General features: G+C 33.7%; 1 protein-coding gene across 2 annotated transcripts in view; it reads left to right on the forward strand.

Annotated features, from left to right (window-relative positions):
* Nucleotides 1-26,699, forward strand: part of LARS1 (leucyl-tRNA synthetase 1) — a 55,180-nt gene that overhangs the window by 27,924 nt on the left and 557 nt on the right. For both annotated transcript variants that reach the window (XM_074212694.1, XM_074212695.1), the window contains 12 exons: nt 187-399; nt 2,973-3,030; nt 6,145-6,208; nt 9,692-9,875; nt 10,379-10,469; nt 11,387-11,527; nt 12,257-12,397; nt 12,563-12,673; nt 17,897-18,007; nt 19,498-19,602; nt 20,650-20,745; nt 23,698-23,830. In XM_074212694.1, the coding sequence (XP_074068795.1) occupies nt 187-399; nt 2,973-3,030; nt 6,145-6,208; nt 9,692-9,875; nt 10,379-10,469; nt 11,387-11,527; nt 12,257-12,397; nt 12,563-12,673; nt 17,897-18,007; nt 19,498-19,602; nt 20,650-20,745; nt 23,698-23,830 (1,448 nt within the window). The remainder of the gene's footprint in view (nt 1-186; nt 400-2,972; nt 3,031-6,144; nt 6,209-9,691; nt 9,876-10,378; nt 10,470-11,386; nt 11,528-12,256; nt 12,398-12,562; nt 12,674-17,896; nt 18,008-19,497; nt 19,603-20,649; nt 20,746-23,697; nt 23,831-26,699) is intronic.

A 26,699-nucleotide genomic window follows, 5' to 3' on the forward strand; every position in this document is an offset into this window, starting at 1 on the left:
TTTGTTTCATATACACTGAAACAGAAACTCCTATTTCATGCTTCAGTTGAATTGTTTTCCTGAAATTGTACTCCATATACTTCTGCATGGTTTTTTCATAATATTCTGCTTAAGAATTTTTCACTTCTTTAGTTTCCTGAAAAGTTCCAGGATGCTCTTTACCAAAGTACAGTTCTTTTCCTATAGAGCACAAGAGATGACCAAAGAAGTTTGGGATTACATTTTCTTCAAGGAGGCTCCATTCCCTAAAACTCAGATCCCAAAAGAAAAATTGGATAAGTTAAAGGAAGAGTTTGAGTTCTGGTATCCAGTGGATCTGCGAGTGTCTGGCAAGGATCTTGTTCCAAATCATCTTTCATACTATCTCTATAATCATGTGGCCATGTGGCCAGGACAAAGGTGAGTACTGTAAAGGCTTTAGTGTATGGTACTAAGAGAATTAATTACAGTGATTTGGGATCCAGTTATTTTGTTGGTGTTCTCTTAGGTGACTTAGCTTTGGATTTAGGTTTATTTTAGAACTTATTCTCATGTCAATAGAGACTTTGATTGTTCCATATTTTAAAAGTTCTGTTTGAAAATTGGAGTCTGTGGACTATCTAGGGCAAAGATTTACCTCCATGTTTTTGTTTGTCCCATCAACATTTGCTCCCCCATGCTACCCTTTAAAATTCTTTGGAACATGGAAAAATTGCACTTTCTAAGATGGAGAAATATGTTCTCCAGTGATTTATTTATTAATAATGAGTACTACCCATTGAGAAACTGCAACCTTCTTGTTGGTACAAGTTACAGTGCTCCATGAAATTGAGGAACAGTAGATTTACTTGAAACTTTGATGGAAATTTAGGACATTAGGCTATAATTATCCAAGTTGTAGTGTGGTCCAGGAGAACAGAGTTCACACCACAATTAACAATAGATGCAAAATGCCTCAGTGAAGAAATCGAGTTATAGAGAAATGATTTGAACTAAAAATGAGATCTTATATTACTATAAATAGTCAAACTCTCTAATTTCTTTCTGAAGATTAAATCTCCTTTAGCAAGGGTAATTTCTGTAGAGGGAAAAGTTCAGAGTTTGGTTATAATGCATTGTGATCTACTAAAGGAAAAAATTCAGTTATATTGTGACATGAGCCCTTGACTATTGATGCATTCTCCCTTGCATAAAAAAAATCATGAAATGATTTTTAGATAATTTAATTTTTGCAAACTTTACATATTTTAAATATAGGACTCTGGTGAAGCAGACATTATATGAAAATGCCCTCACTATTAAGATAATAATAATAATGATAACTAATATTAGATAGTATTTTAAGGTTTGCTACACGATTTATATTACATCATTTTATTTAATCTTCACTCTAATCCTGTGTGGACATTTTTACTGATGAGGAAAGTGATTTATTCATGACCCTCATGTTAGTAAGTGTTGCAGGTATGATTACTACTCAGATCTCTGAGATTCTATTCATTATACTACATTCTCTAGCTGCATGCTATTATATAAAAGTGTTTCCATCTTTTTATCTTAAATCATCTGAAAACACCCTTCGAAGCTTTAACAAGTGAATCAAAATATGGTTTTGTTTGCCACCTAAATGATTTTTTATCTTTTTTTTAAAGATTTTATTTATTTTGAGTTTTACAATTTTCCCCCAATCTCATTTCCCTCCCACCATCCCCCTCCCAGAAAGCAATTTGTCAGTCTTCACATTGTTTCCATGTTGTACATTGATCCAAATTGAGTGTGTTGAGAGAGAAATCATATCCTTAAAGAAGAAACATAAAGTATGAGGTAACAAGATCAGACAATAAGATAGCAGTTTTTTTTCCTAAATTAAAGGGAATAGTCCTTGAACTTTGTTCAAACTCTACAGTTCTTCCTCTGTATACAGATGGTATTCTCCATTGCAGACAGCCCCAAATTGTCCCTGATTGTTGCACTGATGGAATGAGCAAGTCCATCAAGGTTAATCATCACCCCCATGTTGCTGTTTAGGGTGTCCAGTGTTTTTCTTGTTCTGCTCATCTCACTCAGCATCAGTTCATGCAAAACCCTCCAGGCTTCCCTGAATTCTCATCCCTCCTGGTTTCTAATAGAACAATAGTGTTCCATGACATACATATACCACACTTTGCTAAGCCATTCTCCAATTGAAGGACATTCACTTAATTTCCAATTCTTGGCCACCACAAACAGGGCTGCTATGAATATTTTTGTACAATGATTTTTTTTTTATCTTAAACCATATTACAGAAGCCCTACACATATGCCTAAATCCAAAGTAAATGTTACTTTTAAGGTAAGCCACTATTATGCTAGTGTTTGACTTGATCTTTTGAGTTACTTGTTTGACTTTACTAATTATAGAACCAAAAGCTATTATTGACTAGACAGGATTAGAGTCATAGAATTTTGATCATTAACACTCAAAGGGACTTCATAGATTATTTGTTCTAACCCCCTGTTTTTCAGTTGAAGAAACTGAGGCATAGAGAAATGATTTGAACTAAAGTCTCAAAACTACTATAACTAGAACTCAGATCTTAGAGTTGTAGTTAGTAAGCATTAGACCTAAGGGAAGAACTCTGTCACTCTTAATGATTTTGCATTCATGGAATGTTCCTTGTACTGTCCTTGGCTAGTCAAAATAAAAAGTTTCCTTGTGGTTTCATGTCTTTTGAACAAAATTCGTTTTCTTTGTTAAAGAATAAAAGGCCAATAATGTAGTTTTTTGAGATAACGAGGGAAGATTATAAAGGATTCAAATGAATGTAATATTCTGGTCTATTACACTAGTCTCATTTTCTGAATTGTGTTAAAATTATTTTAAAGGAATTGAAAAACTGAGAGGTTTTTTTCATTTAAGTGTTTGAGACCTCCATTTTCCTAAGATTTCAAATCAAAACCATTATCTTCTTAAGAAAAAATAACATGAAGGTAACAATGTTCCTTAAATGCAGTGTTAAATGGCCGAGAGCTGTGAGAGCAAATGGACATCTTCTCCTGAATTCTGAGAAGGTAAGAGTATGGAACTTCTGATTTAACTTCTGATTTAAGATTGTGGAGCCAACTATTTTATTTATTTGTTTGTTTTATGCTTTACAAAATTGCCTTTTAGAGTTAAATAGTCTGAAGTATTAAATATTAAGTTTAAAATATTTTCATTAAAATATTTAAGTTAAAGCTGCAACATAGATTAAAATCATCTTTTAAAAATGAGTTAGTGAGGTGTAGAAAGTAGATATTTAAGGAGAAGTGTGGGAATATTACTCATGTAATTGTTATTATTAGGACAACAAAGAAAAGGATGATCTAAATTGTGTTTAGTAGAGTCATAGCTAAAGATCCTAGTTTTTGAGTTCCAAAAACCTTTCAAATTTAGAAAGAAATATAGTGTATTAGAAAAGACTAGCCAATAAATTAATTTGAGGACATTTCACATACAAATCTGAACTATTTAATGGTAAAATTTTATGTATGAAAAATATTATTTTCCACTCCTAGTAATGGACTGTAAGTCATTAATATATTTCATTTCTTGAATATATTTCATTTCTAACACCTTCTGGCTAAATGATCCATGGCTAGTCTCTTAACCTTTTAGTATCTCAGGTACCTGATTATAATACACATTTGTTGCTGATCTACATTGGTAGAATTAGTTTCTTTATTAAGGGTGCCTCAGTGTAGGGCAGTAGGTGTCACAGTGGATAGAATCAGAAAGAGTCATCTTCATGAGTTCAAATCCAGCCTCAGACATGTACTAGCTGTGTGACCCTGGACTAATTGTCAGTAGTTGTCTTTCCTCTCAGTCCTTCCACCTTTGAGTTGTGATGATCACCTTCAAATCTTATTCGACAACCTGGTACATCCTAACCTGTCTCATGATGGGCTAATCTTTATTATGGTCAATCTTCTCAAATCTTCCATCTTCCATTCAAAGATATCTGATTGTTGGCTCACCAGATGCTGCTGGAGCCACAATGCTTTCCAAGGCCAGGCTCCTCTGTCAGGGCAAACCTACTCCAGGGTGGCCTTGTCCTTCACAAAGAAAAGAGATTCTTCTTGGGACTCCCTCCGACTTTTCCAGGATTGGTTGCATTTCTGTACTGGATGCCTTACAGCCTCTCTGCCTCTCCAGTTCTTAGTTATCAATTAAGGTTCAAACATAATCAGATACCATCATATTTCCCACCATCGTAACTCAAAGATGGAAGGTCTCAGAGGAAAGACTGTACTAAAATTAATCTATCGAGTGACAGGTAAGGATGTGCCAGATTGTCGAATATTATCATATAGCATGGGCTAGTGCTTGCCTGACATTTTTGATGTGTCTTAATCAAAACCATTAAGATCAAGACACTCCCACAGTAACCAGACCATCTCCAATAGTTTTGTTTCCTAAAAATCAGGCCCTGTGATGGAATGATTCTGGTAAAGACAAGTGAGAAGGAGGCCTTGCACAACATACCCCTCACTTCAAAAAATATAATTGTGCAACTCATGCCTCCAATCATTTGATTGGTTGGTGTGGTCCTTTATCAAAAGGACTACTGTAGTAGTAGTAGTAGTAGTAGTAGTAGTAGTAGTAGTAGTAGTAGTAGTAGTAGTAGTAGTAGTAGTAGTAGAAGAAGAAGAATAAGAAGAATTTTTTTAACCCTGTTTGTCTCAATTGTTCATCTGTAAAATGGGGTGGAGAAGGAAATCGAAAAACCACTCCCGTATCTGTGCCAAGGAAATTCTCTGTTCCTCTCCCCCCTCAGTCGGGTCATGAGGAATCAGACACAACTGAAACAATTTAACAGCAAAAAATCTCAATGAAATTATAGAGCTAGATTTAAGAGGAAAGTGGACCTGGTTTCAAATCCTGGTCATGCCATTTATAATCTTAGTGATCTGGTAGTACTGAGATTTGAACCCCTATCTACTATCTTTAAGTCCAGCATTTTTTATTTAATCCTTAAAATTAAAAAATTCCTGAAGTTAAAAAGCAAACAAAATTGGTATTTCCATACATATATATTTTAGGACAGAAAAAAAAGATGATTATAAATGAAATTTTGAATCTCTTATAATTTTCCTTCATTTAAAATTAAATAATGTATTTAATGTTAGTTCGGAGCTGTCCTGCTTGTCTGGCCTTTTTGTTCTTTTCTGTGCCTTAAAAAAATAATGCTTTAGTGACCTTTTCATGGTCTTTCCTTTTTTGTTAAGCTTCCCTTCCCTTCCCTTTCCTTTCTTTCCTTCATTGAAAAAAAAAATCCTTGTAATAGATATTTATAGTTAAGATAAACAGATTCTGAGACTGACCATGTTCAAACATGTATGTCTTTTTCCTCATCTTGATTGCCATCACCTCTTAGAGAATTGGGGAGCATGCTTCATCCCTGGCAGTTTGAAATTGTGGTTGGTCATTGCATTGATCAGTTCTTAAATGTTTTCAGTGTTATTTTTCTTCACACTATTGTTTTTTATCTTATAAGTTATTCTTCTGATTCTGTTCACTTTGCTCTGCATCAGTTTATATAAGTTTTTCCAGGTTTCTCACACAGGAACATTCCCCTGCATATATGTACTGTTCATTTGTTCCTTAATTAATGAATACTCCTTCAGTTTCCAGTTTTTTGCCACTATAAAAGGAGCTGTTATCTGTACTCTTGTAAATAAATATCCTTATTCTTTTTCTTTTTGTTCTCTTTGCTAGAACAAAAGATTTATAGTTTAGTCACTTTGGGAGTATTATTTGCCTTTCTCATAGGAAAATTTTTTTTATTGTTATTTTTTTTATTTTTTTAGATTTTTCAAGGCAGTGGGGTTAAGTGGCTTGCCCAAGGCCACGTGGCTAGGCAATTAAGTGTCTGAGATCGGATTTGAACCCAGGTACTCCTGATTCCAAGGCCAGTGCTCTATCCACTGCGCCACCTAGCCGCCCTGGAAATTTTTTTTTTAAAGAATAACTTTTTTTATTGCTATATTTTGTGTTTTCATAAGACATTTCCCATCACACCTCCCTCCTGTGCAGAATACAGTCTTAAAAAACAGTTAAGCAGAACTCTTTTTAGGATCAATTTTAGGACTATCTCATATATTGACTAATCTCATTAATCAGTTCTTATTTATTTTCCATTTCAGATGTCTAAATCTACAGGCAACTTTCTTACCCTGACTCAAGCTATTGATAAGTTTTCAGCTGATGGTAAGAGTTATTACTGTTAATTATTAAATATATAATAAGTTTAGAGTAGTTTTCAAAGCTCTCCTGCTTCTCTGTGCTTCTCTCTCTTGTTTTCTTTTCTGTATATTTAAAAAAGATGCAACTCTTTTATTTTATACCTTTTTATTATTTCCTTTCTACCCTTGGGATGACATTGCTTAGTGGGGATCCTTGCCAATTTTTTTTAAACTATTTTTTTCTTCATTGTTTTTTGCTACTAAAAGTCTTTGCTTCAGTAGAGTATATCACAGCCTTAAAGGCATCTCCAACAAGATGTCTCCCAAATAATGTCAAAATTATACACACACTTTGACACAAATAGCAATTTGTTTGATGATTCCTAGAATATCTACATCAAATGGGGTATAAAACAGGGAGATGTTTGCTCAACAAAGTTGTTTTCCATTCCACTTACAGAGGAGATCCAATGCAGAGTCCATTTGGATGAGGGTTTCTTATAGATAGTGATGTAAGTGATGTTCCTATTAGGGAATGAAATTTTTGTGATTGTGTCAAGGCTCTAAATGAAAGAAGACTGTGATTTGCCTTTTACATAGGAAAAAGTTGAGTTGATTTGGAATGCTGATTGTTCAGATTGAGTTTCAGTTGAGAGTTAGTGTGTATCTCTAGCTTCATCTATCAATCAATCTATATTCAGTATAATATATATGTATATATGTGTATATATATATATACATATATATATATGCACATACACATTTATATAATCTCTTGGATGGACACAACAGATATTCAATTAGTTGTACCTAGCATTAAAAAAAGGAGGGAGAACTGTTATTTCTTTTTTTCTTTTTTCTTTATTTGTTTGCTTTTAGGTTTTTGCAAGGCAAATGGGGTTAAGTGGCTTGCCCAAGGCCACACAGCTATAATTATTAAGTGTCTGAGGTCAGCTTTGAACTCAGGTACTGCTGACTCCAGGGCCTGTGCTCTATCCACTACACCACCCAGCCACCCTGAGAACTGTTACTTCTTTAGGGTTATTTCAAGGTCCTTTAAATACCTCAAGCTTTATTTTGAAACAAAGACCATCTTTTTAATAATAGTATTCCTTTGGGGGGGATTTTGTATGACTTCATGTCATGAAACACGAAAGTCTCCAGATATTTGACATTGAAATCACCTAAAGATCAGCAGGGAAACACATGGTGGGTGCATGAAGACTGCAGTTCATTACAGTGTAGGACTTCTAAAAGAGAGGTGCAAAGGCCACTACCAAAGAAATGTATGAGGAAAAAAGAAAATAGACTGGTTACATATCAAAAATGAGGCATCTAATGGATTCCCTGGGTGCTTATTGATATCTTGACAAGGAAAGCACATTATTTGTGGTGGGTAGGAAAACATCAATGAGAGCTGTAAAGGGCAAAAGGGCATGGATTGTTTTCAGTCTGCGTCTTTGGAGGGAATACTCAGTAATTCCACATATCAATTTTAGTGATGACTTACAGGGTCTCAAAAGATATGTATTCCTTTTTTAAATGTTGTGTTTTTTTATTCTGAACTTAAGCATCAAAGGAAGTGAACATTACTATAAAAATTGTTGAACTGTAGGAGAGGATTGTGGATGTAACTATTTTGTAGTATCACTTGTTTCTAAGCATAAAATATATTCAGCACGTTATGTTGAAAGACTTCTTAAGTCTTTAAAAGTTATTTGTCTATAGTTATTGTTACATGTAAATGATTTTCACTTTATTGTCCATTAATTTATATGTCTTCACAAGTTTCTCAGAAGCTATTTCTTTCATCATTTCTTATGGTGCAGTAATATTCCATTAAATGAAATATCATAATTTGTTCAGTCATTTCTCAGTTGATGGATACTTCCTTAATACCTTCTTTGTCTATACAAAACGAGTTGGCATTGAATATTTTTGTGCATATGGATCCTTTTCCTTTTTCATTGATTTCTTTGGATTATAATTGTAGTGTTTATATTACTGTAGCAAAAGAGTATACCATTTAGTGACTTTTGAGGCAGAAAAAAGACATTTATTCTGTTGAAAAACCATCTATCTTATGCTTCAGTACTATTTCCTTAGTTGAGAGTTCTAATGGGTGTGTGTGTGTGTGTGTGTGTGTGTGTGTGTGTATGTGTATGTGTATCTATGTATGTGTATGTTTTGTATTACTCTAAAAGCATTTTAATATTTAAGTAATCCACTTTATTGTGTCATTTATCCTTTGTCTCTTTTCATACCTGTTGGTTCCTTATTGGAAACTAAGATTTTATTAGGGATAATTTTAACTAAAAATTGATTCCTTAAGATTTTTGGGGAAAAAATATGGATGATTTCTGTTAACATTCATTCATGTTAGCTTAACATCCATGCATTTTTACATCAATACTTTGTACAAAATGAGCGCCCCCTAAATGTGAATTGAACTTAAAACTTCATGATATAATTTTTATGTCTAATGAAGGGGACAAGGTAAGTCTGAGAAGAATGTATCTCCTTTCGTCTCTCATTTTCCTTTGCTTCATTAGAGGAAATTTTGGTTCGCTGTCACATTGCCTAAGAAAAGTACTTGCTCTTAAGTTTGTACAATTTTTTTTTACATAGATGGCACAAATAATTATCAACATAATTAGAATTCCACCATCACAATTATCATTTTTTATGATTTATTATAAAATAAACTGTGATGTAATGTATGCAGAAATAGTCTCAGAATCAGAAAGGGTTTAAATTCTGCCTCTGACTCCCACTGTCTACAGTTCGCTGGTATGGCATAAATCATTTAACCTTTCAGTTCTGTAGGCAACTAACTATCTGAGCTACAGAGAAGGTGCCAGTCTTCATTAAGAGAGGATTTTTCCTAATGAAAATTCCTTTCCTACACTATGAAATCATAGGACCAATCCTATTCTATCTCATATTAGGAATATTTTTATAGAAATAGGTATAAATCAAAGTACAAGCAAAAATCTAATTGTATAGTATTGTTTTTCAGATCACAGCTCCACTAGCATTTTCAATAGTATGTCTTTTTCCTTCATCCTCATCAGCATTGGACTTTATTGTTTTATTATCTTTAACAGTGTAACAGGTGTAGTGATTTTTCAAAGCTGTTTTATTTTCATTTTTCTGATCATTAAAGCATTATTTATGTTTCTTATTTCAAAGTGTTTATTCATTTCCTTTGACACTTAACTAAGAGCACACTATTTATGTCAATTCTTTGTAACTTACATCATTTTTAATCAGAAATATCTATAGAAAAGATTTTTGCCATTTTTTAACCTTTTGCTATACAAAAGTTTTTTTTATTTTTATATACTCAAATACAAAAAAATGTCATTTCTATGATTATTCCAAACACAATGAAACAAAGTATATACCCTTTCACTCAGTTTTAATGCAAATTTGCCCTCAACCCAGGAAAGATGTTTAATAAGTGTTTACTGGATAGGTGGTTATTTTTTTTATTTTTTTTTTTTAGGAATGCGTCTGGCTTTGGCTGATGCAGGTGACACTGTTGAAGATGCTAATTTTGTGGAAGCTATGGCAGATGCTGGTATTCTCCGCCTTTATACCTGGGTGGAGTGGGTGAAGGAAATGGTTGCCAATTGGGACAGCCTAAGAAGTGGTCCTGCTAGCACTTTTAATGATCGAGTCTTTGCCAGGTAACATATGGAACCAAAACACTTTATATTTTTCTTAGTTGTCATGCGTTTTAAAACTTACTTAACATTTAATTTTGTTCTAAAATGTAAGAAGGTAGGGGAAGAAATATTGCAGAAAAGAAAAATAATAGAAATTAAGGTGAAAATAAATGGAAAAACCCTTAACACGTACTGTCCTCAAGGAGTGGGAACCATAAATAGTGTCAGGCAAACTGCCAAATTTAAGAATGGATAGATTGGGGGCATCTAGGTGGTGCAGTGGATAAAGCACCAGCCCTGGTGTCAGGAGGACCTGGGTTCAAATCCGGGCTCAGACATTTAATAAATGGATAGATTGCCAGGAGACTACATGGCAGCAGATTTTAATGAATTTAAAGGGGATGTTAATTTTTTTAAACAATTAGTAATGTTTATATTTTGACATTGCTTTTTATTATTAAATACAATAGTTCTTTATAATTGTTTTATGCCCTTTAATCACATTTGTATTTGAATTTCAATAGTGAAATGAATGCAGGAATTGTGAAAACAGAGCAAAATTTCGAGAAGATGATGTTTAAGGAAGCTTTGAAAACAGGATTTTTTGAATTTCAGGTAGACATGAGTATTGCTTTAGTTAATTTCTATACATGTATTATTTAGTAGCTAAATTAAATAGATTTAAAATGTGTCTTATCTTTGTGTGTGTGTTTATATATGTGTGTGTGTGTGTATAAATTTTTTTCCTCTGTTACTTTTAAATGTATATCTGATAAATTGGAGGCAGTTTTTCTACCAAATTTGTCATTTCTATCAACTTCTGAATGTATTTTGATTTCTTAATAATTGACCTTTTTATTATTTCTGCAATAATGGAGTTAGTCAAAGGGTTAAAGAAGTGAAATAAATCTGAAAACTCCCAAGTGAGGAAAAATTAAGGTAGTTTCACAGGTTTTTGTATATGATCAAGACTAATCTTGAAGCCAAGCATATTCTGAAGTTTTCCACAAGGTGTCACTGTCTCACCAAGTCTGAAAGTTATGTTTGAAAATCAAATGAAGCTTCATTTAAAATGCTGCTTTATATTATATCACTTTGGCCTTTATTTGGATGATTTGTCTTTCCAACATGATTAAATTGGTCAAGTGCTGAGCATAATAATACATCATTTATTTCTTTTTATCTTGTTCTGTGTTTTTTTATTTTTCCAATGCTACATTTAGTAGTAGTACCTAATAAGTTATTAAAATTGTATCATTGTCTTTTATGCCTTGACATTTAGATATTTTGCATCTTATTATTTTCCTTCAGAGTCAGAATAATGTAAAATTGACATATCCCTTTTACATAGATTCATAATGATTTACTTAATAGGTTTAAAAATGAGTAAAGTTCATTTAATAATTCCATATGGGAGGACTTTTAATATTTAAAATTTCATGTCAAAAATACCATTTTGCCATCTTTTAAAGAAGTATGACTTAATTTTAAATGTATTTAACAGATGCAATGGCAAATTTTACTTCTTTCAGGCAGCAAAAGATAAGTATCGTGAATTAGCTATAGAAGGGATGCACAGAGATCTGGTGTTCCAATTTATTGAGGTTCAGACGCTCCTCTTGGCTCCAATATGCCCACATGTATGTGAACATGTCTGGACACTCCTGGGAAAGGTACTCTCATAACTTAAAATATGCATTTAGAGTATGCTGTTAACATGTAGTAAAATTTTAAATTTATGGAATAAACATTTTTATAACTTTAGTTTTCTTGACACATTAAGATATGTGACTAACTGTTATGAACCACTTACAGATTAATAAAACAAATTTCTTGCTTTCTGTAAAACCTTCTGGTATATATAAGAATGTATATGCAAGTATATATTAGCATTCATAAAGATTAGTTATATTTTTTCTAGTTATTTTTCCTGTAATTGCTAATGGAATGATTATCTAGTTTAATGATTTCTTCATGATCCTTCTAGGTATTCTGATATATTTCTCCAGTACATGGACAGTACAAAATGTCCTAATTATTCTGTACTCCTAGCAATCATACATTAAGAATTAGATGGATTAATATGATAAATGTCTTGTGTACTTTATGTAATAGTTATTAAATTTAGACAAATTAAGATTATATAATTTTCTTTGAAAGTGAGCATATGTGTGTGGGCATTAATGTAGTTGTAAAAAATGCCTGTTAATTAGAAACATAGAGACTAACTTCACAGCTTGATTTTGGGGTGTTTTAGATTAGGGTCTGAAGAAGTGTGTTGTTCTGAATCAAAATCAGATTTGAAGTCATATTCCTGATGATAATCTTGCTGTGAAACTATGAGAGATTCTGGTTGATAGGTCCTAGCTAATTTCACTGAACTTTCTTTCTTTAAATAAAAGCCTGACTCAATCATGAAAGCTGCCTGGCCAGTAGCAGGTCCCGTTGATGAAGTCTTGATACGTTCCTCACAGTACCTTATGGAAGTAGCTCATGACCTGAGATTACGTCTTAAGAACTATATGATGCCATCCAAAGGAAAGGTGAAAGAGTGATTTTGAAAAAAAATATTGGGAAAGCTTTATTGTAAAAGAAAACCCCAACAATACTGTGTAATCTCTTAAGTGTAAAAGGGAAGGGGATAGGGTGTTTCATTTTTATTATGCTAGAAGTGATTGACTATGTCCTCTTTTCTTGCCTATGTATAGAAAGTTGATAAGCAGCCACCACAGAAGCCTTCTCATTGCACCATTTATGTAGCAAAGAATTACCCACCTTGGCAACATACAACTCTGACTGTTCTACGTCATCACTTTGAGGTGATTTTTTTTTTTGATATCTTCATTTCTCTGTTGTCACATTAGTTCTCCTAGTGATCAAATTTCTACTCTTATTGGGATTTGGGGAAAGGTGTGTGTGTGTCTGTGTCTGAAAAACCCTCTTTGATCCACATCTTGGAGAATGGACTTTACTTTGGCAGCTCTTCATTCCATGCCATTTTGCCAGTCTAAAAGATTGTGGCACTTAGGACTTTAGAAACTTTATTTTTTTGTTTTTTTACATTTTTTTATTTAGTTAAGGCAGTGGGGTTAAGTAACTTGCCCAAGGTCACACAGCTAGGCACTTATTAAGTGTCTGAGCCTGTATTTGAACTCAGGTCCTCTTGACTCAAGGACCACTGTGCCATCTAGCTGTCCCCACTTTAGAAACTTTCAAACAAGAATTCGTTTTTTGTGGGTAATTATTAAGGATTTTTTTCCCCCTCCATGGGTTCTTAGTTAAAACTATGAAGAAAGAGAAATAATGAGCATTTCCTTTTGAGATCTTTGTTATGACTAGAACCTTGAAGATTCATACAGTCTTAAAACCTTATTATGCTTGAAGGATTATAACTTCTGGTCTTGGGTATATTATAAAGAAATTTTTAATTTCATAATTACCTGCAGGAATGGAGGTCTGTAAAATGTGTTTGGCTCTGTCAAGTAAATAGCTATTAAATATGACAGTTCTTTCAAATACTTTCCATTAACATTTTAAAGGCAACTTAATATTTAAGCCTCTACTAGATTTTCCTCAGGAAAAAAATTACTGGCAACTTTTTTCTCTAATCAGAATGTGGGAGCAAAATATGGTGGAAGTGGCATGAAATATCTTTTTGTCTTCTTCATAGAAACAGTAGCAGACACAAAAACATCCAGGTGCACTTTATTTTATTTTATTTTATTTTATTTTATTTTATTTTAGGTTTTTGCAAGGCAAATGGGGTTAAGTGGCTTGCCCAAGGCCACACGGCTAGGTAATTATTAAGTGTCTGAGGCTGGATTTGAACTCAGGTACTCCTGACTCCAGGGCTGGTGCTCTATTCACTGTGCCACCTGGCCGCCGAAGGTGCACTTTAAAAGGAGGTGCTCTGTTAGGAAGGTGGAGAGCTTGCCAAAATATGACCTAGTGATCAAAGAAGAATGGCTTCTCAGCTTGAATTTTCCAAATGTTTATAGGTTTTCATTCCAATACTTTCCATGGATTTTTAAGTTTAATTAGCAAAACTTTAGGGTAAAACATTTAAATTAAGTCAGACAAGCTTTCTGAAAAATGAGGAGGCATGTGCTGTGTTCTCTATAAAATTTGTCCTGGGGAAGAACTACCATTTTTTTCTTTTGTTCTCTAAATAGGCCTCAAAGGTACTTTTCACTTTCTCAGATTTTGAAATTTATGACTCTTAAATCTACTCTAAGGATAGAAAAAGTAGGTTGTGTCTCCGTGGAAAGGTATTTGTCCCAAAAAGGACTCACAAAAAAAGTCATTCAAAGTGGCATATGCTATCTCATATGATCAGAATATTTCATCTAGCCTTCTAGAGCTTATGTACTAAGTTACTGTACATTGGATCGTTCTTTTAATTCTATACAAATAAAATTGTCTTAGGGCTAGGCTTCATTTGATTATAGTCAGCTCCATCCTAAATTTGGATTTTAATAAATATCCTAAAGAACTTAATTTGAAAAGTTAGCTTGCACTAAAGATAAAATTATTTAGTAATGAAAGCTAGCATCTACTATATCTAACTGTGTGTGTGTGTATAGTTGTATATGTATATTATACATATATATCTGTTTGATGGTTAGTTCTTTTTGAAGAGATCTAAAATGACATCACTATGTTGAGGTCAAGATAAATCTGACTGGCTGATCACATCAGTATGAGTTTGGAAGGCTCTACCAGACAGGCACAAATGATCACAAGAACATTTGGGAGTCTCTCTAGACCTATAGCTATATCTTTTGGGGGGGGGGGTGGCTTGTTTTTTGCAAAGCAATGGAGTTAAGTGACTTTTTCAATGTGACACAACTAGGTAACAAGTGTCTGAGGCCACATTTGAACTTCAGTCCTCTTGCTCCAAGACTGGCTTGCTGTCTATTGCACCACCTACCTGCCCCACTATAGCTACATCTTTTAAGATTTACAAAGCATTTTACTTGTTAACTAATTTTTATTGAATCAGTCTTTAGAGTATATTTTTTCAATTTAATTTTTTCAGATATAAACAAATTCACTTTTTCTCCTTCCTAACTCTTCCTTCTTCTTGGAAAAGAAAGAAAAACAAAACCCCTAAAGCAAAATTACATAATCAAGCAAAAGAATTTCTCATTGATTGTATCCAAAAATATGTCTCATTTTGTACTCTGAATTCAGTAGTATTTCAGTAAATTTAGTAAAATGGGTAATATGTTTCTGCATAAAGCCTCTGAAATCTTGGCTGGTTAGTTGTTAAGTAGTTAAGTAGTTCTTAAATAACTACTCTGTGCCAGATCCTCTTCCTCACAATAACTCTGGGAGGTAGGGGCTATTATTATCCCCATCTTACCTATGAGGAAACAAGCAGACAAAAGTTAGGTGATTTGACCAGGGTCACACAGCTAGGAAGTATCTTGAGGCCAGATTTGAACTTATTGTGTTATTGATTGTGCCTCCCAGCTGATGAGGAGCCTTGTCTGTCAAAGTTGATTTTCTTTACAGAGCTGTAATTGTATAAGCTGTTTTGCTGCTTCTATCTTAAAAGTTCATTAGTGTACCTTTTTTCTTGTAGCTCCTCCAGCATATTTGTCACTTTCCTTTTTTGTCAACTTTAGTTTGATTATTTTAAGATACAATTTCAAAATTCTTGTTCCTCTTTTTTTTTTTGGTGACAAAGAAAAAGAATCTCTCCCACCCCTTTTTACCCCTTCCAAAAGTTTCAGTATCAAATTCAATAACAAATAATATTATAGGTTTTTAGTATCTTTTAAATTTGGAGTCAAAAAGAACTAGAGCATTAGCTAATATTATTCTATGTGTAATTTCAGGTAAATAATTCCATTCACCTCTTCTGTTTTGTAAAAATGAAAAAAGTAAATCTCCCCTATTACTTGAAACTCCATCTTTTCCCCCTCTTCTTCCACTCTTTTTTCTTATGAGCTTTAGTTGATATGAAGGATTAGGGATCTTTGCTTAAATTTACATGTATAGTTTAAAGTGTAGTTTTTCAGAACTTAAGATTTTTGTGTACTTCAGTACTTCTGCAGTGCATTTGTTCATCTCTTATACATATATAAAAATCAAGGATTAATTGTCATTTTAAAGAATGTCAATATTCCACCTTTTGGAGGAAAAACTTCAAAAATTACTTCAGAATTGAAAGATTTTTTTTTACTTTTTTTATTAAAGATTTTATTTATTTTGAGTTTTACAATTTTTCCCCTGATCTTACTTCCTTCCCCCCACCCCCACATAGAAGGCAATTTGTCGGTCTTTACATTGTTTCCATAGTATACATTGATCCAAATTGAGTGTGATGAGAGAGAAATCATATCCTTAAGGAAGAAACATAAAGTATAAGAGATAGCAAGATCAGACAGTAAGATATCAGGGTTTTTTTTTCCTAAATTAAAGGTAATAGTCCTTGGTTTTTGTTCAAACTCCACAGTTGTTTCTCTGGATACAGATGGTATTCTCCATTGTAGAGAGCCCCAAATTGTCCCTGATTGTTGCACTGATGGAATGAGTGTGTCTATCAAGGTCGATCATCGCCCCTATGTTGCTGTTAGGGTGTACAGTGTTTTTCTGGTTCTGGTCATCTCACTCAGCATCAGTTCATGCAAATCCCTCCAGGCTTCCCTGAAATCCCATCCCTCCTGGTTTCTAATAGAACAATAGTGTTCCATGACATACATATACCACAGTTTGCTAAGCCATTCCCCAATTGAAGAATATTTACTTGATTTCCAATTCTTTGCCACCACAAACAGGACTGCTATGAACATTTTTGTACAAGTGATGTTTTTACCCTTTTCATCATCTTAAAGAGATTTTTAACATGTGCAGTGGGGGTGGCTAGGTGGTACAGTGGACAGAGCACTGGCCCCCTGGAGTCAGGAGTACCTGAGTTCAAATCCAGTCTCAGACACTTAATAATTGCCTAGCTGTGTGGCCTTGGGCAAGCCACTTAACCCCATTTGCCTTGCAAAAACTAAACCAAAAAAATTGTATGTAGTGGAGTAAGTCCTTGTCCAAATGCATGTCAATCTGATTTAAATGTCATTCAGTCTTTGAGCACATGGAAATGCTTTTACTTAAACACTTAAGAAATTAGAGAATTTTCAGGGATGTTGTAGCTTTCTACCATTCTGATGCCTCACCATAGGATGGAAGTGACCCAGTGTTCTTGAAAGTTCTCTCAGCATGGAACACAGTTCTGCCAGTCCTGTCAAGGTGGAAAAGGCCTCAAACGTGGAAGGTTCAAGTGGGAGAATGTAGGACTGTCGTCTGACCCTTAGCTAGGGTCAAGAAACAACTCAAAGACTGCTATTAATGTTATAGGAAAGTTCTACACTTTCAATATGAGTTTTTCCTCTCCTGCCTCTAGCCCTTTTCTTCATATTAGAGAGCATGAACTTTCTGAACTTTGAGAAAAGAGATGTTTCCTGTATGTGCTCTCAGATTCTGCAAGAGTTCAGTCTACATTTAATTTTGGGACCAAAGGTCATTTAGCTGGTGCTGAACAAATTTCTGTACAATTCTCAGAGGACTACTAGGGATGGCAACTGAACCCTAAGAGACCTCCTTGGGCTCCCCACTGTTTTTGATATGGCCTTGTGGGTTGAGCTTTAAAAGTGATTACTCTTCTCTTACACTTTGTGTTGAAATCAGTATCTGGAGAATGTAAACCTAGAATACTTCAGAAACATAATCTTCCTTCTTCTGATGTACTCGGTGGGACTGGGCAAGTCCTAACCTCTCAGTGTTCTAGGTAACTCAAACATGGTCTGCTGCAGAATGACTGCCAATCTACATTAGAAGAGGGAGCTCCCCCTACTCTGAAATTAGTTCTGACAAGAAAAAACATTAGAAATGAAAATGTTGCTAAACTTTATGTTGCAAACATTCTGAATACCATATATTTTAGTATAGAACCTAGGGTATCTGGTTAAGTAAGCATTATTGGTAAATAGTATTGATGAAAAATGAAAATTCACTTTTTGTTTTCCTTTCTTATTATGATTTAGGCTAACAAAGGCAAATTGCCAGATAATAAGATAATTGCTATTGAACTGGGCAACTTACCAGAATTGAAGAGATACATGAAGAAAGTGATGCCATTTGTTGCCATGATTAAGGTAAGCAATGGGAGAGATATAGCAAGATGATCATATAAGTGATGACAGGAAGAGCAGTAAAGATGGAGGGTGGGAAAGGCCACCAGGTAAGAACATTCTCAGCAGAAATAAGCACCAATTTATCATCAATCAACCTCAAGTTTCCTCTTCTGTAAAACAGAGATAGTATTACCACTGAATAGGGTGTTAACATCTAGCAAAATGCTTTGAAGGGATTAAAGATTATATGAAGATAAGATATTATCATTATATTATAATTAATATTATTTTCACCACTGTTAATCTTTAATAATGATGATAATGATAAGAAAGACACCTTTTGCCAGAAAAATTAAAACAACCTTGATTGTGAATACTGGTACAACAATTTATCATCCCCTCTGAGATGCTTAAATGGTCTTTTAGATTATTTGATGAAATATTTGGTCATTTAAATACCCTTTATAGCTTGGGTGAAATACACAGTGATCACTTTGATTGTAAAGTATCCTCATAGTCACAATTCCAGATCCTTCTATGGAACTGTTTCTTAATTTAGTCAAACCCCAAAACAGATTCTCTCTAGTGGATGAGAGCTCCCAGATTTGGCTCCCTCAATTGTGGGAAGTCCTTTTATCTCTTAAATTGAAGTATATTATGTAAACCTGTACCTCTGAGGTCACCATAAAATTCCATACTTCAAGAATAATCACAGAATATAAATGTGACCTATATTTGACAGGTATCAGCTGACTTCCCTTTGACTTAGTTGCTCTTAGCTCATTGCTTCATCATACACATACACACGCATCATAATTTTTCAATATAGAATAATATTTATAATATTATAGATTCAAAAAGTCAACCCTGAGGCAACATGAATGTTGTGCAAGTGGTGACCTACTCAGTCTCCCCAAGAAGGCCTTTGGATGCCTCAGGCTTCAATTTATATATATTTAAGAGGTACTTTCTTAACATTCATGTTTATAAAGGAAACAACTTAAACTGTTTCTGATATAGTTGAATCAGTGAGTAGCAATTCATTTTCAGGTCTGGATTTTTCTATACTTAATCCCAGGTAGACTTTGTAAGATGAAGTAATTGAAACTGTATATGCTGCACACTTAGTACCCTTATGTGATAGGAATCATGAAGGGATAACTGTTGGTTAGACTGTCCAGAAATTATCTAAGCAGATATTCTAGGTTTGAACATGTAATCAATCTAAATAGTGAGAACCCTTTTTACTCTGCAGATTTGAAAGCCCTTTGTCTCCCAACTTTTCTCCTGTTAATTTTGCTTCATCTATCTTGATTATTGTGAACCAATAATTTCATAAAATTGCAGACCTAGAGAAGTAAAGCCATGAATGAAGCTTATCATTGAATGTTTGGATTGAATGTTCATTTCTAGGTTTATTATCTAAGAGAATGACTGTCAGGTGTAACTTTCAGGATGTTTTTAACATACTTTTTTTTAAATTTGTTTTTAAATTTTTTTTAATTTGTTAGGAAAATTTGGAGAAAACAGGCCCTCAAGTTCTGGATTTGCAACTAGAATTTGATGAGCAGGGAGTGCTTATGGAGAACATAGTCTACCTAACCAATTCCCTTGAGGTAAGATTGCCTGAGGAAAAACTTAGAAGGTTAGAAAGGCAGCCACAGTCCTCTGTTTCTAAGTCACTATGTACAGACCACTTCATATGCAGGGGGACTTCCTTACTTTCTCTTAACATTGTGAATATGAAGGTAAATGCTTTAGATAGCTACCAGTTTTCCCTTGTCCTTATCATGAAATTAGCCCATCTTCTTTTCCTATAAAACAAATTTCTGAAGATATTTACTCCCATATTTTTAAGTTACTCCCATGTTTTTAAAGTTCCTCATTGATTAATATGCTTCAGCTTGCTCATAATCAAAATTCTAGTGGGAATTGATATTCATATGCAGTTATTTGGAAACTCTTGAATTACATGTTTGAGGACATATGACATTATTGGTAAAATATTGACATTAAAAAAAGAGTTTGGTTTCTGGGAAGAAGAAGGCAATACAATACTATTTTCTCTATTTCTAGTAAGCATTATTTTGTCAGCTTCATCTTCTATGCTCAGACCTTTTGCCGAATATTTATTTAATATCTTTAGCTGTTATATGTGTGTGTTTTTATATATATGTGGTCATATTAAAAAGGGGAGCAGCCCGAAGTCAGGAGCCAAATAAGACTGCCAAGACATCTGATCTCATTCAATAAACTTCTAATATGTCGAATGAGGTGCCATCCAAAGGAAAGGTGCTATATTAAACTAAATAGTACCCTAAAGGAAAATTTGTATATAACATCCAACCAACTTAGTAATTGACTGCCATATTCCTATATTTTGTCTCTAGTGCTCTCTTTTGGTGATCAAAAATTATTTTACATCACCTTTTACCTTCTGTTTGGTGGGTAGGTTTCAGTTTTCCTTATGTAAAATGGTAAACTATCTCAGCTGAATGAAATGATTGATACTAGATTTGATAGCATTTGCATGAATAGATTAAAAATGTACACACCATTTCATATTAAATAGAGGTTCTTTTGTTCCTTGATAAAATGAACTGGAGATATAATTGATGTTCATTATCTATAATATTCACTTCTTTCTTTTTCTTACTCTTTAGTTAGATCATATTGATGTAAAATTTGCTTATGAAGCGGATGATAGAATCAGAGAAGATTGCTGTCCTGGGAAGCCCCTCACTGTTTTTAGAACAGAAGTAAGTGGTATTAATGATCTTTTGGAATTATGGCCTGCTTGAGTGGGGCTGGACCTTGATGATCATCTTAGTGAAGTCTTTTCCTTTTATTTAAGAGAAGGCTGAGGTCCAGGGAGGAGGAATGACTTGGTTGAGATTATCTAGTTAATTTCTTAATGATAGAAATTAGACTAGAACTGCCCAGGCCTTCTGACTTCCAGATAACTGTTTGATTTCCTATAATGATAGCTTCTATTCACCTTATTTACATAATGTATGGATTATGGTTAATATTTTTTGTGTTAACATTTTTTAAACTGAAAAGTAATCTTTAGAAAATGGTTTTTCGGGGCGGCTAGGTGGCGTAGTGGATAAAGCACCAGCCTTGGAGTCAGGAGTACCTGGGTTCAAATCCGGTCTCAGACACTTAATAATTACCTAGCTGTGTGACCTTGGGCAAGCCACTTAACCCCATTTGCCTTGCAAAAACCTAAAAAAAAAAATGTTTTTTTCCAAGAGTATTGTGAAAATTGAAATAAAAAGCTTGGGCAAGTTTTTCTGAGAGTTGAAACCATCAGCTGTTTAGATTATTTTGGGTATGGCAGCTAATCAAAGCTCTTGTGTAAACCCATATTGATAGATTTCTTTAGGTCTCAGTCACAGGAATTTTGTTCAAACTCTGGCAGTCTGTGCTGAAGAAATGAAATGACATTTGAGGACTGCATTTTTCTGTTAATCCTAAAAAAACTTATCCAGATTCAAACTGAATCTAGAGGGCTGCCATTATCAAGATTTGTGAAGTATTCCCAGTTTTCTTAGTAAATGAAGTACTTGGCTAAAGGGTTCCCCCCCCCCCCCCATTTCTTTGGCTATATTGGAAAACTTTTTAAGTGCTTTGCTTTTTGAAAAAGTATTTACACATGTATTTGAATTGAAGGAAATAATCACTGAATCCTATTTATAGTCTCCTAATTGCACTGATCACTATTTCATATCTTTGATGAACCTATAATGATTTTTGTTTATTTTATTTTTCAATCAACAATCTCCCAACTCTTCTTCCTGACTGGGGGAAAAAATCTTTTAATAAGCTTACATAGTTTAACAGAACAAATTCACCTTTAGCCATGTCCTAAAATCTATATCTTATAAAAATATTCTGTATTTTGAGTTTATCAGCTTTCTGGCAGGAGGCAGGTAGCATATTTTATTATCTCTCCTGAAATCGGGGTTGGTCACTGTTGTTGATCTGAGTTCTTCATCTTGACTTTGTAGAGGTTATGGTTCTAGTGTTGCTTTTGTCTAAATTGTTTACCTTAGTACTTCGTACAAGTTTCTATGAAACTATCCCTTTCATCGTTTTTCATGACAAAATATTTCATTACATCCATATGCCATTATTTATTTAGTCGTTGCCCAATTAATAGGTACCCTTTCTGTAGTTGTCAGTTCTTTACCACTTCAGAAAGTCCTGCTTATAAATATCTTTGTATATATGGATCTTTTTTTCTCTTTCTTTGATATCTTTGGGATATAGGGCCAGTGGTGGTATTGCTCAAAGGATGTGCACAATTTTTGAGTATAGTTCCCAAATGCTTTTCAGAATGATCAATTCACAGCTTCACCAGTTCTGTATTTAGTGTGCTTTTCCCTCAAATCCCTACAATAATTGTTATTTTTCTTTTTCTCTCTCATCTTTGCTAATCATGATTAATGTGAGGTGGAATCTTATAGTTGCTTTAATTTTTATTTCTGTAATTATTAGTTATTTGGCGCCTTATTTCATTTAGTTGTTGATAACTTGGATACACTTTTGAAAAACATTTTGTTATCCTTTGACCATTTATCATTTAGGAAATAACTTTTGCTGTAAACTTGAATAAGTTCCTTATATTTCTAGAAACTTTGCAAAAATGTTTTTTTCTAGTTAACTGTCTCCCTGTTCATTTTAATTGCATTGTCCAAAAACTTTAATTTTAAGTAATAAAATTGTCCATTTGAATTTCTGTGATCCTCTATGTCTCTTGTTTGTTCATAAACTTATCCATTATCCACAGATTGAAAAGGAAATTTTTTTCTTGATACTCTAATTTGTTTTTTATGTGTCTTTTTCTTTGTAAGTCATGTATGCATTTGGAACATATTCTGGTATATGACTGGTGACAGGTATTGGTCTAAAATTAAAGACCTCTTTGTAGTTTTTGTGGAATGGTGAATCCTTACCCCAGGAGGAATCTTTGGGTTTATCAAATATGAGGCTACCACACTGATTTGGTATTTTTTTTAATGTATCTAATTTTCTTCATACCTAAATTTATGTAATTTAAGGCTCCAAATTAATAATTACAGAAAAAAATTAAAGCTACTGTAAGATTCCACCTCACGTTTATCATGATTAGAAAAAAATGATAGAAAAAGAAAATAACAATTTTATGTAATTTATTGATCTATTTTTTAACTATTACCAAATAATTTTGATGTTTACTACTTTGTAAAATAGTTTAAGATCTAGTGCTACTAATACAATGGTTTTTAAAAGATCACTGTTTATTTTAGGCCATTTGTAGTCTATTTAAAAGTATCTGCTATATTGATTACTTCAATGTACTATGAAGTAAATTATATATTTTAATATTAAAAAATAAATTTATGGATATCTTTCAATTTTAGTCATCTATGATTTATATTGTATTTCTTTACTTATTCTCCCTGTGCTATTCCTTTTGATGAAAAGGAAGAAAGGAAGACAAAAAGTTCTGCAAACCTAATAAATATTCTTTTAACAAGTCTGATATCATATAAAGGATTTGACACCCCTGGTTTCTCATTCTTGCAAAGTAATAGGGAGAGATATCTTCTTATATCTCATCATTGGGGTCAAACTTAATTTTAATATATGAACTACATGAACTACTTTTCACCATTCTGTATTTCATTTTAAAAAATAAATTATTTTCTTCTTTTTCTTAATAGCCTGGTGTATCAGTATTTTTGGTAAATCCTCAGCCATCCAATGGTCATTTCTCAACAAAAATTGAAGTCAGGCAAGGAGACAACAGAGATTCATTAATCAGGCGGTTAATGAAGATGGACAGAGGAATCAAGGGTGAGCCACTGCTCCTCCTTTTTTTTGAGCCACTGCTTTGAAATATAGAGTTGACATTTATTTTAGTGGTAAACTAAAAGTTTGATGCATTTTGAGGAAACCTTAGGAAAAGAAGCAGCTGTGATTGATTTAGGAGGGCAGAACAATATTAGGGGAAAATGACTTACCTGGGAGTTAAGGGAGCTAAGTTCAATTTGGCTCTGTCACTATGTAAATATGTGGTAGTGGACAGTTTCTTCCACCTTGTGAATCTCAGCTTCTTACTTTAAGAAATGAGGCAGCTAGACCATCTCTGTGCTTCTGTAACCTTGTTATAGATTTATTACTTGTAAAGACAAATAACAAGTATTCCTGTTCTGGTAAAGGTTTTTAAATCAATGTTATATAGAATTAGAGAGACATGGTGATATGGTGAATAGAAGGCAGACCTTCAAATAAAGAAAGTATGCTTTGATTTCTTGCTTCTTACATATAGTGGCTTTGTGACCAGCTGTGGGCAGATCATACTGAACCCTCTCAGTGTCAAACAACTCTTTAAGACAAAGATTATGGAGCCAGTTCTCTGTAATGGTGTTGAGAGGCTAATACTCCAGTGAAATTCTAAATCTGGTCCAAAAAGACCCAACTTCAAAATGGAATATTAGTGCCAGCATTTCCCTTAAAGTACTTGGATAATGACCTGACAAGGTATTCCAGAATTGTACTTCCCTTTGGTAATTCCCTTTCCAGAGCTTTTAAGGCAGTTTTTGTCTTCTATATCTGGTTAGTTATGGACAACACGTTTTTTTCTTTTTACATTTTTCTTGATAGTTTTGGTTTTTATTTTATTTGCAACCTTTTCACTTCATTACTAAGTTCCTTTATAATAAAAAAGAGGAAAAAAAGTTCAGCAAAACTAACCACTGCATCAGCTATCTGACAATACGTCTGCTATTTCAAACCTGTAGTCCCCCCACCTCTGCAAAGAAAGAAAGAAGGTGCATTTTCCATGGTAGCATTTTCAAAAAGTATTTAATTTCTATTTAATGATGATAAAATTTAGGACAGTAGGTAGAGATGTTATTGGAAACATGAGATTGATGCCCTCTGGACACCAAACAGATAGCTCTTGAAGAAATTTCTTTTATGCTGCTTTGATTTTTTTTTTTTGAGAATGATTGCCTCTAAGGGATATGAAAGAGTTGAAACTTGATAGCACAATTTTTGTCTCTTTTTATAATAGTTGGCAAATTTGTCTATTAGTACCAATTGTATTGAGGTTGTTTATAATTCAGGTCCAGGAGAAGCTGGACTAAAGCTACCATTTCATTCCACAAAGGCCACTTGATGAAAATGCTCTTTCTAGATAATATATGAACCAGTAACTTACAGGTGAAAAGCTCTGTATCACATTATCACATTATCTATTTCCTTGGAGATCACACCATCCTTTCTTTCCCTTTTCAAATGCCCTAATTGTTTTAGAGTTGCAGATTTAAATTTTAGTTCCCTCAATGATAAAAGAAATCTGACAAAAGAAATTGAAGCATCACAAAAAAGCAACAAAAATTGATTTAATGGTTATGAAAGATGCAGTCAAACTTCAGAGCAAATTTGTTTTGTTCCTTAGAAGTCTGATTACTTGGAAGTAGTTTAGTTTGGAATTTCCTGATGTAGTGAGATATGAGGTGAGAGGTGGTTTATATAAATATCTCATGACTTAACCAGTATTTTGTTACCTTCTGATATGTACCTTTAATTTTGGTGACTATTCAAACTCAGTTTTACGTTTTCCCAGATAAAATCCTGGTCATATATGAAGGCTGTTTCTGCTTCTTATTACCCTTTTTAGTTTGTTGGATTAATATTCTTTTGATGAATTGAATCCATGATTTCCCCAGAGAATCTCAGTTAGTCTTTCAGTTGTGTTTTAGCTTGGGCATCACTGGTTACTGATGATTACCCTATGTGCCCCAGATCCAAATTTTAGTTTACTATCCTTAGTCCCTTGCTTCTTGAACTATAAACCTTGTATCTGGTTGGCTTGCACTTCTGGCATAACCTGCAGTTGAATTCATAATTGCTTCTATCTGTCAGACCTCTTAAACTGTCAAAGTAGCATGTGGAAAACATGGATCTCCCAGGGTGATGGTAGAGAAAGGGGTGGTAGCAATTCAAAGAGCATCTGTACTTTTTGGAGACTGTTAAACTCACAGGGTGGCAGGTAGAATGAGGTATAAAACCAAAGCCTCAGCCTTTATAGCCACATATTATGGGCTCCTAAACCATATAAAATGAAACAGTTTTGTGTTGGGAAGCCTTAACATTGCTAGAATAATAAGTGACTTAGATTTGAGCTAGGTTGTTGGCAGAACTTGATGGAATATAAATTTATTCAAAGGACAAGTGCTTTGCTTGCCAGAATTCATCTTATCAGGTTGAGAAAGAATGAATCAAGAAATCCTCAAGCAGAGAACTCTGGAACTTTTCCAAAGGCTTAAAATTGTTAAAGCTGCTCCCTTTTCCTGTTTCTCCTCCTTCCTTTCTTGCTATTGATCTTTGAGCAAAACAAGAGTACGGTAATGCTATTCTCCTATGTAGTAATATTTTCCTCCCCAAAAGCACATTGAGAATAATAGTTCTACACTTCTCCTAGCCTGCTGCTACATTCAGGAAAGCAAAAAAAGAAAGAGATGTTTCACAGTACTAAAAAATGGTTAATGCAAACACATGAAAAATGATTTGAGAGACTGTTTTGAATGTGGTTCTTAAAGTTTTCATAGACCTTTATTTCTTTTCCTCTGTATTTATTGTTCCAGGAGATGTCAGTGTTACATAGATTTATTGGTCAGCTTTTATCTGGTGAAAGCTGATAATCATTTGATTTGGT

Source organism: Macrotis lagotis, chromosome 1 (assembly GCF_037893015.1).
Source record: "Macrotis lagotis isolate mMagLag1 chromosome 1, bilby.v1.9.chrom.fasta, whole genome shotgun sequence".
Classification (NCBI taxonomy): Eukaryota; Metazoa; Chordata; class Mammalia; order Peramelemorphia; family Peramelidae; genus Macrotis; species Macrotis lagotis.